The sequence below is a fragment of the Festucalex cinctus genome, chromosome 7 (genome assembly GCF_051991245.1).
Source record: "Festucalex cinctus isolate MCC-2025b chromosome 7, RoL_Fcin_1.0, whole genome shotgun sequence".
NCBI classification, from domain to species: domain Eukaryota; kingdom Metazoa; phylum Chordata; class Actinopteri; order Syngnathiformes; family Syngnathidae; genus Festucalex; species Festucalex cinctus.
Genome location: NC_135417.1, coordinates 2202218 through 2222165, shown reverse-complemented (window position 1 = coordinate 2222165; position 19948 = coordinate 2202218). Strand labels below are relative to the sequence as shown.

The following is a 19948-nucleotide window of genomic DNA, read 5'->3' as shown; positions in this document are numbered from 1 at the left end:
GTGTAATGTATCCTAAAATGTTTATTAGTGTTGTGGGTCAGCTGGAGCCGATTCTGATTGACTTTGGGCAAGGAGTGAGGTTATTGCTTCCAGGTTAATTTGTTATTAATAATATGGGTGACCAAAGCTGCCAAAATTCAAAATAAATAAATGACTAAAGTAAACATAAAAACATGAAGAAAAATATATAAAATATATAGTATATATATTTTTATTTCAATTTATATTTTTTTTTATATAATTTTCGAATTATATATATTTTTTAATATCCCTTCTAATTTTCACTTTTAGTCATTTATTTATTTTGAATTTTGGCAGTTTTGGTCCTCCATAGAATAAAACCCACACGAGCATGTGTAGAATATGCAAACTCCACACAGGAACGCCGGGGCCAAGATTTGAACTCAAAACCTCTTTACTGTGAGGCAGACGTGGTTACCACTAGGTCCACTGTACCCTAAAATGAACCTGCTCCTTCAAATTAAATATTAACACGATCTAAGTCGTTGTAATGACAGCTAAAGGGGTTAGTTAGAAAGCATTTATCTCAAATAGAACCAGATGAATGAGATGTTGTGACAAGGCAAGTAAAGGGGTGCGGTCAGCGTCTGGCAAGGGTGGTGATGGTCGGTGCTGGTGCCGAGTCTCCACGGACCGCTACGCCCTTGCGGGAGTCACGTGACACAATGGGGAGAGCTGTGCCGACCACGTGACCGACCGCCCTCCCTCCTTCCTCGCAGCCTCTTTCGGTCGTAGCGGTCCGCGGAGTCTTTACGCTCGCGAGAGGATCGGGAGCCTCTGACGCTCTTCACGTCCGGGAGAAGAGCCACTCCGACACGGACTGGAACGCCCGAGATGGACGCCTTGTGCCTAGAGGTGAGTCCTCAGCTATATCATCTTTATTATGTTGTTTGTATACAAGTGCATGTGAAATATCACGATGGTCGGCAGGTTGGCTCCTCCCACTCTCACGTATAATAGCTATCGCTTTAAAACAATCGCTTGACATCATATTTAGGTCATAATGTAAATAGCATACCATTATTTGACACGGTAGTTGGAATATATGCACAATACAAGCGGATGGGCTTTCATATTAGGGCGATGCGGATGGTACCCCACCTCCCTCCATCCTCTTCCTCCTCCCAGTCTCCATCATGTCTATAGGATCAATAAATGCAGGCTCAATACTGTACACAGCAGAGTCAAATTACATGTCACCACGTCCTATTTTCCAAGCAGCTCTTTTTTTTCTTCTTCGACATGACAATCAAGAATGAGATGTGTGTGTGATTTATATTCCAGTGACGTGAAAGGGCACAGTGCAGCAATGAGCAATAGCCTTCCTCTCATGCAGCCTCACTGCTGCTGCCTGATTATTTCATGCTCCACTTAAATCAGCTCTTCGTAGCTTTAAGGGATGATGTGCTTTTCTTTTCTTTCTTTCAAAGAAAAAAAAAAAGATTCCTATTCATTAGAGACAGAAAACAACAGCAGTGAGCAGGCCGAACAGATGATGCCCATGATAAGTGTCATTATTAGTATTAGGGTACAAATTGGATTGTAATTTAATTTTAATAAGGATTACTTTAAACTTACAAGCTTTATCATGAACTGTAAATTGTCTAGTCAATCAATTGTTTAGTGTTTTACCTTTTTTTATATATGGCATGTAAAATATATTTTTGTTATTTTCTTAATTATTCCATACCATATTTTTTATGTCATATTCTCAGGTGATTTCTACATTCCAAAAACCTGCAAGTTAGATTCATTGGAGACTCTAAAAAGTCTATAGGTGTTAAAGTGAAGTATTATTTGTAGCACAAGTCTTAATGCCATAAAATCCCAAATACTGTGGTAATTGTTTTAATATTTTCAGGGAGTAGAGATGTGCATTTGAATTTGGGATTTTATGACCTTTAGCGATGTTTAGCTTTTGTACATGTACGGTTGTGCTCATAATTTTACATGCCTTTAGGGCATATAAACTCATAAGCACAGCCGTGGATGGATGGAACATTTCAAAAATGAAAGAAAGTAACATTTTGCATTTGTAGCATTAAGATGGAGGGCCCCAAATTACTTACTTGATTTTAGCTTCATTACCAAAACATTTAGAAATAGCTCTCAGTATAAACAATTTCCCCCCGAAATGATAAATAACAGCGTTAACCTTCCAAGTGCTATATTAAATGTAAGCAAAAATATGATCAAACAAATTCATCCATTTGATATTTCATCTAGTGCTTGTCCTCATGAGGGCCGAGGGAGCTGAACCCAGTTGACTTTGGACGAGAGGCTGGGTACACTGTGGATTGGTGGCCAGACAATCACAGTAAACAAAAACAAAAAACATATTTATAATAGTTACTCTCAGCTTTTATTTATTTTTAAAATTACATGGCATGCTGGATTTAATGCTCTTGCAGGCCATATATGACTCACAAGCTGGAAGTAGCCCACCGCTGCTCTAGATGATCGCTTTAAACTTCAAAAGAGTGATGCAAAAAAGTCATATATTGCACATCATCAATATTCACTGTGTGTTTCCTTTGATGTTTCAGGGCCTAGGAACTCCTTCCAACATGTGATCGTCACGCCACATCATAATTTGGCTTGCCGCAGCGTTTGTTACGATAAAACCAAAAATATCTCATCTTAAAAAAAAAAAAAAAGAATCCAACTATCAGAATGCAATCCTCCGGCTGCTCCACTCAACCCGGAAAGCTGCGGCGTTTTGATGTCAGCAGGCGGACCACGACCTACGCCGGACCGAAGTCTCGCGGTGCTCAAAAGGAGGATAAAAACAAGAACACCATCACATCGTCCTCCCCCAGACGGGTGACTAAAGCTCCTGTCGCTCCCCCCAGGACCAGGCCAGCGGCACAGCCTCGAGTGCCGCTCAGCCAAAGCAGGTTTGGTGCACAAAAACCGATCTCCGCCCCTTTTAAATCAACTAAGCCCAAACCCAAGAGTGTACGCACAGCGGTGGCGGTGGCGACCAAAATCTCGCCTCCTCTTCCTCCAGCTCCTTCCGTTCTCCCGCTCGACCCCAACTGCAACGAGCCGAGCCTGCCGTGCTTGTGCTGTGATGGCCGCTCGCCGCAGGATAACAACAGCATGTTCAATCATAACCACAACAACAACAACACCGTTTCTCTCAGGCACCAACTGCAGCTTCCTCCTCCGCCCCCGGTAGTTGCGCCCCAGAGGAAAAACGGGACGGTGGCCAAGGATCATCCTCGATTCCCCTCTGAAGCGAAGGCGGAGCCTCCTCCTCAACCCGCCGCCAATGAAGACATATTAGAAAAACACGATCTGGATGAGAAGAAAGATGTTAAATCCGAAGAAGAGGACGACGAGAGCAGCAGCGGAGACATCGATATTGATGATGAGGACGATGATGACGGTGACCGAGATGACGAGGACGATGACGACACCCTGGTGCCCTCGTGCTGTGACTGTCCTCCCTCCCTGCTGGAGTTCTCGCTCTCCTCCTCCACCTCCTCTTCTTCCACTTCCATTAGCTCCTGCTCGGATCTGGAGTCTGACTGTGCAGATCAATACACTCCCCAATACCAAGATCCTCAATCTGTGTCAATCACAGCGTCTTCTCCGCAATGTCAGCCACCTGCGCGATCACTCCCTTCCTTACCGATCAGTCGCATTCCCTTCACTTTGACGTCACGCACCCCCATTTCATCCCCAGATGAGGGCTACCCCTCAGCCCTGGACACCCCTTCTCCAGACTACTTGGGAGTCAAAGAAGATCCCGAAGTGACCAAGCTGGGTTTGCTCGACTTCCTAGAATCAGTGGGAGAGTTTGGGAAAATGGAACGTTTCAGTCAGGTGATCCAAGTGGCTCGTTGGGATTTGGAGGGCGAGCAGAATTGGGATGTCTTGAGAGATCGCTTGGACCACTTGGATCGTTTGGAGAAGGTCAACCGGGAAATCAAACTGGCCTACATTGCCCGACTCCACGAGAAGGGGTTTGATCTCGGCGATCTGGAGGAGCAGGACCTCTCCGACGTGATGGATGAAATGGGCAACGTCGACACGGGCTGGAAGCTGTACAAAAGCGGCGGCGGATTCATGGGAGAATCGCAGGAGTTTTCAGACGCCGGCGTGGATCTGACCGCTCCGTCGGACAACGACGATCCTCACGCTCCGAACTCCCTCACCCCTTCCCCCGCCGAGCCGCCTCCTCGGCCACCGAAGCCTCCGGCCCGTCATGCCAGCGTCAACTCTGACCTCCACACCTACATCAACATCAGCAGGGAGACCACCTCCATGGCCGTGTCCACCTCTCCCACCTTGTCCACCTTCTCGCCCAACTCCTCCTCTCCCACATTCACCACCTTTCGCCGCGAGAAAACTTTGCCCCCATCTCCGCCGTCAATCCCTCCCCTCCCCGCCTCCAAACCCGTTCAGTACCTTACTCTTTACACCACCTCCGCGCCATCCATCCCCACCCCAACTCCTCCCATTCCTCCACCTCGGAGGAGACACCTGGCCAGGAAGGAGGCTCAACGCCTCGCCGCCCTTCAAGCGGAACAGGAAAAGACACCTCTGTCCTTACCACCTCCTACTACACGCCCACCACCTTTGCCTCCTCCACCGGTTATATCTTCCTCCCTACCCCCTCCAAGTATACCCCCACCACCGCCACCTGCACTACCTCCTCCGCCCTCATTCCACGCTCTGGATGTGGAGATCCGCAAACTGCTGATGCTCGCAGGGTTGACCCAGGCTGAGCTCCTCAAACTGAGCCCAGAACTCGGCGACTGCGTCGGAGTGTTAGAGGAGGAAGATGGGGGGTTTAGGCTACAAGAAGATTACAGGGAATGTGATCATGAAATAGTGGCAGAAGACAGGTGTACTAGCAGGGGTAAGTCAGCTGCGGATGGAAGGGCAGATATTCCAAGGGAGGGGAAGACAGAGGTGGGCAAAGAGGCCCAGAGAACCACATCTTTCTCGGAGATAGCTCGAAGACGGAAGAAGAGTAGCATTCAAACATCAGACACTTACTACAGCACCGCGTTAAGTCACATGCAGGACACTAAAGCGAAAAACCATTATGAGGCACTAGATTCACCTCCCCCTCCTCCTCCACCTCGGCCCTTACCCCCAATCCCACCAAGCGTGCCGCCCCTTAGAGTCAGCACCCTCCTCGCTAACTCCGCACGTCCTGACCGCTTTGATTGGCTCATAGCGTTCACACCCGAGGCCGACATTCCACCACAGTCCACCCCATTAAGAAAATCACACGTGGAAGCGGCAAAGAAGAACTCCCCAGTTCCTAAGGTCACCAGCTTCAAAGAGCTGCGTTACCGCAACAAAAGCGGCGCCCCTACGACGAAGGTGATCACCGACCCGGACCCCGACCCCACAGTCATCACCCCGGACCCCGACATACTGTACAACCTGAAGTGGAGGCGGGAGAAAGAGGGCAGTGGAGGCAGCCAGTGGGAGTACACCTCTCAGGCCCAGGCACTGTTCATGCAGCCGCCCCCAGCACTCACCTCCATGGCGGCGCTGAAGGAGATGCTGCAGAGGGCGGACGAGGAGAGCGGAAGAGGTGACAAGTTGGGCTGCTCGCTCAGCGACAGCAGCCTGTGGACGACCGGCAGAGAGTGGGAGCGCGAAGATGTGGTGAGGAAGGAGGACAAGGAGAGGCGGGAAGACGAGGAGGCGGAGGTGCGAGGACAGGCCGATGGAGGAAGGACGCTTGAGTCAAGAACCACTGGTGAGAAGCCATTTTCATGATATACAGTTATTGATGTGCTTTCATTTTTTTCATTTGATTGCTTTTAGGGATGTGAGGCGATTACATTTAAAAAAAAAAATAAAAATCATAATTAATCGCATGACTTTAATCTTAATAACTCATGATTAATTGCTAATTTTATATCCGTTCTAAATGTACAATAAAATGTACAACAAAATATTTTTTTTAAGTTTACATACTCTTGTTAACATAAACGTTGGAAAAAATGTTAAACTAATAGAAATATGGCTGACATATTTACATAAAATGTAATTAAAAAGTGTGATATTGATTTGTGTTGAAGTAGTTTTTCTGCCACTAGATGGCATAATTGGATTTGTAAGACGTTGGTGACAGCTCAGTGCATTTTTCTTTTCATATTAAGAGCGATCTATTAACATCAAGTAACTTGTTAAATTCTGCACAATTTTAAAATTGTAAAATACAAATTGACCCCAGTCTCTACAAATATATGCATTATTATTAAAATTATTACTGCTAAATTTTGACATGGAGGTGGCATTAATTAATTAATTAAATCAAAAATAACACACTAATTTTGACTCCTGTAGCTGTTTTATATATACGGCCTGGAAAGACATTTCATAGAATGAATTGTACTTCATACATTTACTGTAATTATTTTTACCTATGCTAATGTATTAGTAGTATTAAACAACACGTTCCAACCTATGCACCAATTCAGGTATAGTCACTACAGTAAGAACAGGCCTCCATCGTAAACTGATGACCCCCTGTATAGACAAAAGTATCCAGACTTTCTCAGCAATTAATCAATCAGGAGTTGGACAAGAACGTTTTATTCATCTTTGAATCATAATTCTTCATCTTAACAAGACATTTTAGAGCATTTCATGCTTCCAATTTCATGGGAACAGTTATTCATTCATCAATTTTCAGCACCACTTATCCTGTTCAAGATGAGGCCATTTTCTGTTCACGATGTGCAAAGCACAGTCCTCAAAGACACATTTAGAGGGGCTTTGGTGTCAGAATTGGTAGAATATTTAAATAAAACATTAGAGGAGGCAGTGTAGTTAGCACATCTACATCACAGTTCTAAGGTTGTGGGTTAAAAAACTCAGTTTAACATATTAAATTAACCTAACATTCTTTTTGGGGATGTGAGGGAACCTGTGAACTACACACAGTAGGGCGTGAGCTGAGATTTTGACCCAAGATCGCTGGACTGTAAGGCATCGAGCAAAACAAAACAATAATTTCACTCCAGCTGACTTAATGAATTCCACATGGTCCAAATTTGCATGGTACCTCATTTTGTGACTCATGTTTATCGTGATGGAGAACATCAGCTTATTAACTAACTTGGGAATGCACTGATAATAAAACAGTGGAACACAATTTCAAGTAACAGTTATGGACACAGTAGAGAGAATAGGAGTGGCAAGATGGAGGATGAGCATGCATGAGTCATAGTCACAAAATGGCATGATGCACAATGCTTAAAGTAGAATAATGAGGGACAAACTGTGAGGGATGACTGTGTGTGTGGAAGGGAGATGGTACTGGAGGTAATATGAGGAGAAGGTTGGAAAGTCTCCAGCCAGTGTTCCTGGTTATCAGTGTGATGTCATCACTGCCTCATTCAATTATTCATTGCCTCTCCCGGCCAAGCAAGGGAGAAGGTAGGAAGTCTTCTATTGAGCTCGCCAGATTTCTTTAAACTCTCTTTTAAATATATAATTTGTGTTAGCTGGTTTGCTGTCTTTTTTGGTGATTTTTAAATCCATCTTTTTTTTTTCTTTTTTTTTTAATCGGGGAAATATCTTCCCATGAATCCTGCCTCCCTCTCACCAGAGTGACAGATAACTTGGGTCAGGTTACTTATCTCAGCAGAGCTGCTCGAAGCTAAATAGAAACTATAAAGCTTGTGGTGATAAAACAAGGTTTACTGCAATTCAGTTCAATAATTCTAACAGTTAGAGCAGTGATATCTACCATTACTGAGCTATTTAAACCGAGAATGTAATGAATTTACTGCTCATTTTGCAGCCTCTAAATTATTTTTAAGTGTGTACACCTTTAAGAGATTTTAAGAGGCAGGGCTTAGAAGGTCAACCAATTACTGACAACCTTGTCCCGAAAACAGGAAGTTTTGCGTGTTTAGCGGTGTTTAGTTGCAAACGGAGTGGATGCGATACTGTTGAACTTCTAGTTTTTTATTTTTAATACCGCTAGTTATTGAGTAGAATTAAATGGTTACATTCTGTCGCCATTCACAAGTGCTCCAAAGGGACGATCCTGTTATAAAAGCAGAAGAGACTCGAGAACATTTTTATCTGGGTGACTCAGCTTGTGAGTGATGGTGGCATAGGGTTGAAGGAAATTTAAATGCAAGTACCTGTACATGGGGAAAGAGCAGGTAATGAGATGATTGGATATATCTTAATTAAACTGTTTAAAACAACATGAAGATTAAATTGTTTATAAGTTCCAAGGATTTTTTTTCCTGTAAGAGCAAAATATGAAAGTTGTAGCTTTATTTTTGCCACATGGTCTAATTCACCCTTTTTTTTGTGTCATCTCTTGCTTGTTCAGACTGCTACAATGCAAATGTGCTGCTTTCATGATCACTGTAACTGTTGAAATGATGTACAGTAGTATGTCTTTTTTGCTGTGATACCCTCATAAGTGTGCATTTTTCTCTCAACAGACACTAACATTCTCTACATCTCTCTCCTTCCCGTTTGTTTACCATTTTTTTTAACTTCTTACCTTTCCAATCCCATTCTATCGCCATTGTTTGTCCACGCCGCTTCCGCATTCCTCTGCTTATGCCTACCGAACCTCTCCAATAAGCAGTTTCCTCACCCCCACTGTGCCTTACCCAGCCTCCCCAGCCCTACTTCCTCCACGCTGCCCCTACTTCCTATCAACACGGCCACTTCCATATAAATTCCAGGCCGCACGCCCACGTCGGCCGAGAGTCCTCAGACCCGCAGTGGGCTCATGCTGATGCTGCGTTTCGCAACCAATCCAGGGCTGATTTTGTTTCTCCCAACCGTGGGAAGGAATTAAAGCAAAATACAGCAAAGCAATTTTCCAGAGGTAGCAGAATTGATGACACGTTGGGCTCTCAGTGTAATTTGGACTCTCTCTACTGCAGTGACAAGCGGAGCGTTGCAGACATCCGTGCTGCGGATGCTCCTGATTGCACCACCCCATATAAAAACTTAGATGTCATGATGAGGCACCCATGTGGTCCAAAAAAACAAACAGACCGTAACGCTAACAGCACCAGGACGTCCAAAGAGCTGCCCCCTCTGCCCACCTATTACCTGCACCGCTCCAAGCATTGCCCACTGCACGGGGGCTCCCCTCCTCGCCTTTCCCCCATCGGAGCCCTCTCGCCTCCCCAGCGCTCGGGAGGGTTCCCTCCCGGCGCGGCGGGCTCCGGCCTCACCTCGCCCCTTTTTCCCCGCTCGCACACTCTCCCCTCCCTCGCCACCCCCCTCTACTACCCTCACCTGTATCCCACAACTTCCCTCTGTGCTCCCCCTCTGCCCCCAAAACTCTACCAGGCTTCTCGACAGCCGCGCGTGGCCAGTAAGATCTCTCTTTCTCTTCTTCCACCTTTTGTCTCACTTGACTGTATTGTCTTTAATCCCCACTGTGTCATGATTGAAACCAGAAATCAATGTTAAAGGATATCAATTCAATACGTCGTCTCATGCTACTCGTCCTTTCATAGCTGTGAAAATAGGCTTGCGTGGGGTGACATCTGCTTCTGTCAGATTAGATTCTTGTCACTCTGTGTCCCTTTTCTGTCCATCTGTCCTTGTGTGACTCGTCTGTTCTTTTAAACTCTTAAATTGTTGCAGGGTTGTGTTTAAACCAACACAGGCAAGGCGACTTTTGTCAGCCGAGAAAAAAAGATGGGGATTTTGCAAAAAAAAACAAAATCTTAACTAAGATATAATTTCTTAAAATTAACCTAAATTTGCTTATTTTGCTTTGACAAGTTATTTTTACTTAAAATGAAATTGTCAGACAAGATCATTGTGCTTATTTTTAGATGCTTTTTACTTAATTATCTTATTTGATCAAGCAGTCTTAACCTTGAGTGTTCACCGTGAGACTTAAAACTAGCATTTTCCACATTTCAAGATGACAATTAACCAACATCAAAGGCCCTGAACTGGGGTTTCAGAAGAGGAATTTTCTTATTTTAAGATTTTGCATAATCGAGAAATAAGATAAATGGAAAAATTACAAGTATGAAAACAATCAGACAAAAGTGCGTGTTTTGTTATATTTACTAAGCTCATCTTTCCAATATTCCAATATCCAAATTCAGTAGTTTAGTGGTAGAGTGCCTACCCTCACACTTGGAGGTTGTGGGTTCAATCCCAGCCTGGGTCTTACCAAAGACAATAAATATGTGACCTGTTACTTCCCTGTCTGACAGTCAGGCAAAGTTATCCAAGAGTAAAAAATAGATATGTATTATAAGAAAACAGTTCTATTTATTACAGCTTGGAAAAAGTCAATATAATTTTTGTATTTATTTATTTATTTTTAGAAAAATACTGTTTTTAAACCGCTGTGGTTGATATGGGAATAGTATTATTTACTTATTTTTCTAAATCTTACAGGTAAATGTAAGTATTTTTTTTTAATTCTGTTGGCAGATAATTTTGCTTATTTGAAGTAATAATATCATTATTTTACTATTTTTTTTTTCTTAAATTTTCTACTGTCCTTTTTGCAGCTAACACGTGTTACCTTAAACGTTCATATTTACACATTACTTTACGGCTCATGAAAAGTTAGGGATATTCAGCTTTTGGATGCTTTGTTTAGGACAAACCTAAAATGCTCTGTAACCTATACAGGTTTACTTAATATGACCTCTAAATGCTGTCCAACAAGGAGCTGAATTCACAGCAGGTGTTTTGAGACATGAGTTAATAATTGTTGTGGCTCAATAGGTCAAATTAGTTTACCTTTGAGCAGTATGTTTTCGTACAATTTCCCAAAAGTTGGGGTTCTTGTTCATTTGTTTCCAAATTGTAAGGCCCCACTGTATTTTGCCACCAAAACCTTGCAGTTTTAACCATAAAATTAAACCTACTGAACCTTTTATATTAGGCTAAACTCAGATTTAGAAAAAAGTTTGATTAGGGCTAGAATAAGTTAATATAGGAAAACATGTTTATACTATTTCTCTACTTATTTTCACACTAGTAGATACTAATTCTTGTGAAATCAGATTGCTTGAGTTGAATGTAATGTATATCAACTAATACACAGTAAAATATAAGAACTATAAAACTCCCTCTCATATGCTACGCTATGACTCACTCCCTCTTCTAATCATCTGTAGTACCATCTGCTTTCTTCTACCTTCTTCTCCCCATCGCTGATGGCACCTACTAACATGTTTAGTTCAAATATTTCGCTCCGTCATGGCTTCTTTTGCGCTCGTTAATATCAGTTTTTTATTCCTCTAAGTCATCCCTCTTTTTTATTTATTTATTTATTTGTTTTACTGCTGCCACTGCCAGCTGTTCGCAGTGTGTCATTCGCTGGAGCTGTGCAGAGAGGTGACGCATCCTGGATGAGCGACGATGCGCCGCATCCGGTGAGGGGACACCGCCTCTCCTCTCTGCACCTGCTGGAAAAGAGAGGTATTGGCGTTTGCACATTTGTGCGTTTGTGATACAAAAGCAATGTGTTTTTGTTTTAACTGTGCGCTACTGTTTCCGCTTCAGCTCTCGTCAGCGCGGTCAGCGTGGCGGTGGAAGCTATCTTGGCCCAGTTCAGCTCTTCTCGGACAGTGGTTCAAAAGGTTAGTCACGTTTCTGTGTTGATGATGAAATAAGGCCAGAGATGGGGAATATCATCGTCCCTCGTATACTAGACTTGTCGTGCTTGCTGCTGTCCATGTTATATCCTCCTTAAAAAGACCCCAAGATCTGAAATTCAATCAAGATCTCTACCATGATTGCACTATATCTCTCTTTCTATTTTTATTTTACTTTGTTATCATCCATGGAGGTTGAAAAAATTAAAAAGGCTATTTTTGTTTGTTTGTTTGTTGTTTTTTTTTGCAGTAGAGAGGGGAGATGTCTGTTGTCAAATGCTGGAAGTAAAAAGTTGCCAGAAAAGTTCAGTACATACAGATACCTGAAAATCTAAACGGGAAGTCAACCTTTAAAATTTCTTGACAATAATGTTATAAGTGATCTCACTAGTCTAAACATGACATTCTGATTAATATTACATTTGTGGAATGAGTTATGAAGCAAAATCCAGCCATTTTTATCGAGCTCAGGGGGCGGCCATTTTGACACTTGCTGCCGGCTGATGATGACATCACAGTTACTCAGGGCTCAGGCAACAGCCAATCACAGCTCACCCTTTTTCTGAAGCTTAACTGTGATTGGTTGTTACCTTGAGACCTGAGCAACTGTGATGTCATCTTCAGTCGACAGCAAGTGGCAAAATGGCTGCCCCCTGAGATGGATTAAAACGGCTGGATTTTGCTGCTTAACTCATATTCTACTAATACAATATCAACCAGAATACCATATTTAAAGGGATACTTGACTCATTGAACAATTTTCAGCAGTGAAAAGTTAATATTTTGTCCCAAATGAATTTGAATTATTTTTCATGTACAATTAATACCTTTAAAAAGTAGTTTTTCTACTTGCAATCGACTGATGATGACATCAGCTGTGCTGCGGAAGTAGGTAAAGGCCAACCATGGATCACCTGTTTTCTGGTTTGGGTCAGTAAGCTGAGCCATGATACTTCCTCAGCACATGTGATGTCATCATCAGTCGACAGCAAGTAGAAAAATTACTTTTGAAATGTATTAATTGTACATGAAAAATAAATGACAGTTCATTGAATGCCATTGGTCATAAATCCTCATTAAAAAGCTACACTTAAGGCAGCTGCCCTGTTGCATTGAAAGCAGTTATAAATGACACAGAAGTATTTTATGCGCCACCCCAGACGCTAGTGTTTTCTGGACTGCTGTGTTGTTGTGTGAAAACTGTTGAAGTAATATCTCACTTTTGCTGCATTCCTTGTAAAAAGCGGTCAGGTTCTTCTTTTACAGCTCTGATGCGGCTGTTTCGTGTGATTTATGTGTAAAAGCAGCTGTACAAAAAAGGTCATTAAAACAACAAAGCTAGACGTTATCGCATGCATTCCATCTCAAAGCAAATGAATCGGATTTGCCGTATCTTGCTTGCTTTCTCCTCCCATCTTACTGACATATTTTCCTCCTCCCCTCCCATCTCCAGGCCTTATCAGGAGACAGCACTGTAAATCCATCGCTGGGCCGTCTGGTGCTGCAGTGCCTCTGCCCCGCCCTCCACAGCCTGCTGACGGACGGTCTCAAGCCCCACCAGAGTGACCTGATTGCAGGCAGGAGGCCAAATTCAGCCTGGAGCTTGGTCTTGGCTTCAGCACGGGCAGGTCGGAGAATGTATTAGTGAAATCGAAGCAGTAGATTTGATTGAGAGATGTACAGTATATTCATCGAGAAGTACTCCCTGGGAAGCTGACTTCTTTTGTCTGCTTTTCTGTTTCACACACGACGACTGTTATACTGTTTCTCTCCTTATACTTTATTTATTTTTATTTTTTTTTGTCTCTTATGATCCACTTCTCCTAATCATGCAGGTCCTAAAACACAAGCCCTGTTCAATTTACAAGTTCGAGTTGGCGAATTGCCTCAGTTAAAACAGAGCAAACACCGCTTCAATGCATTCGTCCTTGGATTACTCAAGTAAGTGCTGCTTGTTCACAGACACAAATTATTTCTTTCTTCAGGTCTATAAATCCACTTTTTTTTTTTTTTTTTTAACTAGTTCAAAGCAGCTTGATTTCTGGGTGTCTCACCTTCACTCTAGCAGTGGTAAGTACCCTTGGATTTTTGTTAATACAGTATTGTTTGCTGTTTTGTTGCAATAATTTTGACATACACAGAAAAAACTGGAGTGTTACAATTTGTTAGAATGAAAATAAAATATTTGATTTCAACACCCAAAGTGTATATTTTAACACTGATTGGTTTAAATGGAGGTCAGTGTTGGAGTTGTTTGACAGAATTAATTTTGTTAGAGGTAAACAAACTCTGCAAAGATTTAATTAAAGTAAGCTCCGCCCCTTTAATTACAACTGCAGTGTTTTAAACATTTGTTTTGTGTGGTTGAACTTAAATGAAGGTAATGAGAAATGTGTTTTATTTTGTTGTTTGATTGGTTTATTGATTGACTCAATCAACTTACTTAAAACAAACAAACAAAAACCCAATCTCACAGAGTGCAATTACCGGTAAATCATGAAAAGAAAAAAACAAACAAAACATAAAAAAAAAAAATTAAAAAAAAAAAAATCAAAATTGTTACGTGACAAATTTTCCACCCAGTCATTAAAGGCGGGGTCTTCCGTTTTTGCCCAGGAAAATGCACTATATAAATACAGGATGTATACCCATGAACTCCTTCTCAATCTACACCTCTGGGCTTCTGTTAATGTCTGGTGGTGATTTTTCCTATACCCTATGGCCCTTGAATGCTCGGAACCAATGGCAGGGCAGCTTTTTCATGTTGAGAAAAAAAACAACCTTAGGTATCGGTATGGTATCGGCATCGGCCGATACTGCAAAGCTGGGTATCGGAATCGGTATCGGGAGGCAAAAGACGGTATCGGAACAACACTACTTTTAACAGAGAAATATCTTTGCTTTATGTTAGTCCTTTTCCTTGTCCTTGTGTTTTTGGAGAACACCAGAATCCCTTCAAATCATAAGTTTTCAAACAGCTTCTGAATACTGTAACATAGTAAATTATTTATGTACTTTGTACATTATTTGCGCACGATGGACTTCGTCTAAGTTACAGAGTTGCAATTTTGTTGCTGTCCTCTAAGTTACTTTTTATCCAAGCGATGATATTGTCAATATTATAATATAAGTCTGCAAAAGAGTAATAATTTGTGTGTTTTGTTGATTGACAGATGTGTTGGACGCGTACTACCGCCCGTCCTCCTTCATGCGTTTGTCGCTGAGCGCCTGCCAGTCCCTGTTTGATGAGCTGCTCCTGGTGCTGCAGCCCCTCAGCCTGCTCACCTTCAACCTGGACCTGCTCTTCCAGCACCACCACTTGGAGCCGCACGGCCCCGCCCCCCACGTGCGCAGTCCCCCCAGTCAGGATGCGGGACTGTCGACAAAGGCCATCCGGTCTGAAATCAGAGGCGGCAGATACATGGAAAGCCTCTCGGAGGTGGATTTTTCGGGTCCCGCACATCAGGCAGCTGATGAGGGTAAAACTACTCCGAATAACGTAGGGTGGTCACTCACTCTGGACCACACAAGTCCACAGCTGCGCTGGGTGCAGGACAAGCGGATCGGCGAACTACCGCCGCCAAACATGGAGGAGGAAAGCCTCGCTCAGCAGGCAGGACAGGTACTCACTTCCTGTTGATGTTAGTCATGTATGACTGTTTAGAGCTTACATTTGTCTTCCAAATCACAGGTGATCCAACAGGGGTGGGGTGCTGTGATGCGGTGGGGAGGCAGACTGAGCCAGAATCTGGCTGAGCTCAACCAGGCGACGACCAGTCAACCAGATCAGCAAGTCCAGACAGGAAGCGACTTGGCCCCAGTTAGCCCTGTCGCGCAGGTGCCCTGGAGTCTGGGGCGTCTCTTTGGCTCCACCTCCTCCAAAAGCCCCAATAGTCCAGTGGGTCACGCGCCACCAAGCAGGTGAGTCCATTGTAGGTGTTTTGGGTACCTCGGATGATATAACCACATCTGTGCATGCAACCATGCAGACGTCCCTCGCAGTGGTTGGCCCCTGGTGTCACAGCGCTGACCCGATTGGTGAGCAGCACTTCTGCACCGGTTTTACGGAAGACCCCGGAACCAATGGATGAGAATCACACGGTGTCAGAAAGAGCATCGGACACAACAGAGACAACAGACAAACCACACAGGTACCTTGGTATGCCAGGGTTTAACAACCAAGCCAAATACAGTCATAATATTATTATTATTATTTAAATAACTTTTAATGGCCAATTTGAAAACATTTAGTACACATGCAAAACATCAACAAGTGGAGAATCTTTATTACGTTGCAGAAACAATGTAGCAATTGTAGTTTCAACTGAAGAAGAAGAATAGCCATCTTAAATCGCACAAAGGCTTTATTATTTCAGCTTTATTTATTTATTTATTTATTTTACATTTTGGTCTTTATTTTATGACACTCCCCAAAAAAAAAGGAGCATGCTCAATGACCATAGGAGAAAAATGTAAACCGGAACTTACATGTAGTGAAAAAAATGAGTGTCTTTCTTTTTAGATGTTACACATCTGGCCATTAAGAATGTTAAAATATTACCTAAAGGGGAAGAACCTTAAACATTTCTTGACAACAATATCTTAAATGTGACCTCACTAGTCTAAACATGACATTCTGATTCAAATTACATTTATGGAATATGAGTTATGCAGCAAAATCCAGCTGTTTTTATCCATCTTAGGGCCAACTCTCTGTTGACTGAAGATGACATCACAGTTGTCATTTTCAATCGACAGCAAGTGGCAAAATATTCTGATATTGATAAAAAACAAAAAACAAAAAAAAAACACTTGAATTTGCTGCTTAACTCGTATTCCACTAATGCTAATATTAATCAGAATATAGTATTTAGACTTCGTGGGGCTGCATAGAACATATAATTGTCTATATATATATATATATATATATATATATATATATATATATATATATATTTTGTATTTTTTATTTATTTATTTATTTATTTATTTATTTTTTTGGGGTGGGGGGGAGTGGGGGTCGACTTCCTCTCTAAAATGTCATGTGAATAATTGATAAAGTTTGTCTCGATGGCCATAAAATAATTATTTAAATTTCCATTATGGCCTGTGGAAAAGCAAATTATATGTTACTGCTTAAATACAAACATTGAAACAAAGTCAAAATAATCAACAACAAATAGAAATAGAGCATAATATTGTCCACCACTCTTTTATGCTCAATATCAAACTTCTTCCAGTAAAATTACACCAGCACTAAAACCATGGAATCATTTTACTGTTGCAATAGAGTACATTTGTTTACATAAAACAGTGACCCATCTGGCGCTTTGTATACTTTGGGATATTTTGCAATATTTTTGATTGACTCCACAAACTAAATCCTTGCCTCCCCCAGCCCAATGTTTTATCTTCAATTTTATAGCCTCCCATGAAATGTAAGTGGCACTTATTGGGGGATGATGTCATTGCCCGAGTTTGTTTGGCTTACACTGCGCGCCTCCTTCCTGACTGTGGGCCGCTCCTCAGGTCTGTGCGAACACTATGCGACCACGCCGGAGCGGGCCCCGAGCTCAGCTTCTGCAAGGGAGAGGAGCTCGTAGTCTTGGGGGGCGTGGACCAAGACTGGATCCGCTGTCGTCGGGGAGACCGAGAGGGGCTGGTACCGATTGGCTACACCTCGCTCATCATGTGACGCCGCAATAGCTGGACTCCATGAATTCATGATGTGAAAACAAAACATAAAAAAAAAAAAAAAAAGTATATATATATTATTGGGCAAATACTGAGAGGTTCTCACAAGGGTCCAGTAGTCTTAAGGGATATTTCACCATAAAGGGAGTCTAGTATGGCGTGAGAAATGGCATCATTTCATGATCTTTAGGTGAAATATCACGTTAGTCCGCCATCCACGGCAGCTGTCAATTTAAAGACACTTAATCAACTGGCAGGTCTACCAGATCAGCTGCCGCCATCTGGCCAACACGCATGGCGGCGGCCATGTTGGGATTACTGTCCCAGAACCTCCTGTTGCATACGTGATCATGTAGTGAACTGTAGCTGTGTGTACATGTGTGTATTATTGCCCTTTCACCCCACCGACTCACCTTTTACCCCCTCCGGTTCCTATATGTTGAACATTTTACTGCTGTATAAATATACATAAATATATATAAAACATATAAATATACGTATAGCTATATATATATATATATAAAGTGAGATTGATATTGCATTAAACACAAAGAGCGAACATAAATATGCAGGTGGATTCGTTCTCGAGCGGTCGTCACGTCACACATGCGCAAACAAGTTGAATGTGTTTGAAATCCAATATCTTCCTTCCCGTATGCTTTACAAACTGTCTTTGCCACATTTCCTCAAATAGTGGCCTCCGCTCAAATAGACGCCGCACTTGAATTAATAATCATACATACATTTTCCGTAGTGCTAGTCCACATTGGGTAACTTGGGTACATGTTGGACTGGCTGCCAGTCATCATGCACAAAATATAAACGGCACCTATTTTCCAGGTGGTAAAATAAATGCTGTCTTGAACTGTAATGCTTTATTGGCATAAAAGAACATGCAAACAGGAGCAGTATCAATATTACTGTATCCAATAAATCCTGAGTATACTCTACAATTCAGCCTATGGCTACTATTTGGGGAAATACAATATGATCTATGATTGTCACCCAGTTAAGGCTAACTAATTTCCTACTGATTCAACCCAGCATGGGCTCATTAATCTTTGCTCACGTTTGAACCGTAGCTGAACTGAATGCAGCAAGCAAACCCTCTCATGTATGTGGCGATGATGATGATGATGTTTGTTGGCTTTTGCATCCACCTTTAACCCGTGACCCTGCCATGTTTAAGCTTCTCTCGTCATCAATATTAGCGACAGTGGTAGTAGAAAGTGGTCATGTTTGTGACAGTGGTATGTTCATACACAGTACTTTGCTTTGCCATCATCTATTTTAGTGATTATTCTCATTTTCTGAATTGACAAGGCATTGCACGTGGGTTGATGTACAAACGTACACTGTAGTTGTTTCATTTGCTAGAGCGTCATCCAGCCATGTTTGGTTTCACCTTCCGTATCCTGAGCAGGGATGAGAAGGGAAGGAGTAATTCACGTTTAAAACAAAAAAAACAAACAAAAACCCGAGCGTGTATACCAATGAGGGAATATTTTATTTATTTATTTATTTGATTTTTTTCTCTTACAAATCAGCTATCAGGGAATACTTGTGTTATCGTGTCAACGGCCGTGTAGCATTGCTGTCACCATGGCAACAGTAGCATTACGTTAGACTGGTGCTCATAACTGACGACTGAAGTTGTTGCCATCAAATCAAATGGACGAGTTAACACGAATCAGTCTTGCTAGAACATCACTTGACACGTTTTATTATTTTCACATTACCCCAATGTGAGGTAATGACTGCCATGCATTTTTTTGCACGCTTTTTATTGATTGGATGTACTATTTATTGCTCTTTTTAAGTTGAATCATTGTTTTCTGATGTGTGTGAGAGTACGTATTCATGTCAGGGAAAGCACATCCTAGACTTTCACTCATGTGTAAAGTGAGTGTGTGTGCAAGTGGGAGTGTAACAATAGGTAGTAGTAGCAGCTCCATTTTCCTCCCTTCCTCTCTGGTGTCATGTAGCCCGTCGCCTTGCCCTGTGCCCTATTATTAATTACGGAGTAATAGTGTCCCTGTCACTGTCCACTTCCTGCATGAGCTTGTTTGTAAATACACTAAATAAATCAGTATGACCCAAACGTGTGTGTGTCATTTTAACTGAATGTTAAACGCAAAATATGGACGATTCTTAACATCCGGCCGTATCTGATATTTCCGAAATGTTTGCTTTACACTGTGAAACCAAACAGCGTAATGTATTTTATTTTGAAAGGTAAGCACCGGAAACGTTCAACAACGTTTTGTCTTTACTACACTTGTCCTGTGCTCAAGTTTCTTTCCGCTCCTGTTCAAACGACGAAATGTAAATATGAGTCTAAAAGTAGATTAGGGGATAGAAGGGGATATAAGTGCGTGTATGTGATATGAAGTGAAGTGATTAATTAGGCAGTTTGGACAGGAACTTATTGAAGAAACGCAGCATTTGTGTACCAGTTCTCTTCATTTAAATGACTTCATTCGGCATTAGTTTGCCATGTGAATTAAGAATGGTGAGTAAGGCGACTCCATTTTATATTAACTACTTGTTAAGTTTAGTTTGTGATACAGTATATATATATATATATATATATATATATATATATATATATATATATATATATATATATATATATA

General features: G+C 42.0%; 1 protein-coding gene across 2 annotated transcripts; it reads left to right on the top strand.

Moving 5' to 3' along the window:
* Positions 1-719: 719 nt before the first annotated feature.
* rusc1 (RUN and SH3 domain containing 1) lies at positions 720-19413 on the top strand. 2 transcript variants are annotated; one of them, XM_077527161.1, is made up of 12 exons: positions 720-876; positions 2568-5749; positions 8615-9358; positions 11320-11442; positions 11527-11603; positions 13072-13246; positions 13454-13559; positions 13642-13688; positions 14792-15240; positions 15310-15539; positions 15608-15769; positions 17148-19413. In XM_077527161.1, the coding sequence occupies exons 2-12, from the start codon at positions 2695-2697 to the stop codon at positions 17311-17313; spliced, it is 5334 nt and encodes a 1777-aa protein (XP_077383287.1). In that variant the 5' UTR covers positions 720-876; positions 2568-2694; the 3' UTR covers positions 17314-19413. The 2 variants fall into 2 exon arrangements, with proteins under 2 accessions (XP_077383287.1, XP_077383288.1); XM_077527162.1 differs by lacking the exon at positions 8615-9358.
* The last annotated feature ends 535 nt before the right edge of the window (positions 19414-19948 follow it).

Coding starts and splice junctions, on each gene's coding strand:
- rusc1 (XM_077527161.1), top strand. CDS start 2,695: ATGCAATCCTCCGGCTGCTCCACTCAACCCGGAAAGCTGCGGCGTTTT. Junction 5,750..8,614: donor GCTTGAGTCAAGAACCACTG/GTGAGAAGCCAT, acceptor TCCAATAAGCAG/TTTCCTCACCCCCACTGTGC. Junction 11,604..13,071: donor CTCGGACAGTGGTTCAAAAG/GTTAGTCACGTT, acceptor TCCCATCTCCAG/GCCTTATCAGGAGACAGCAC.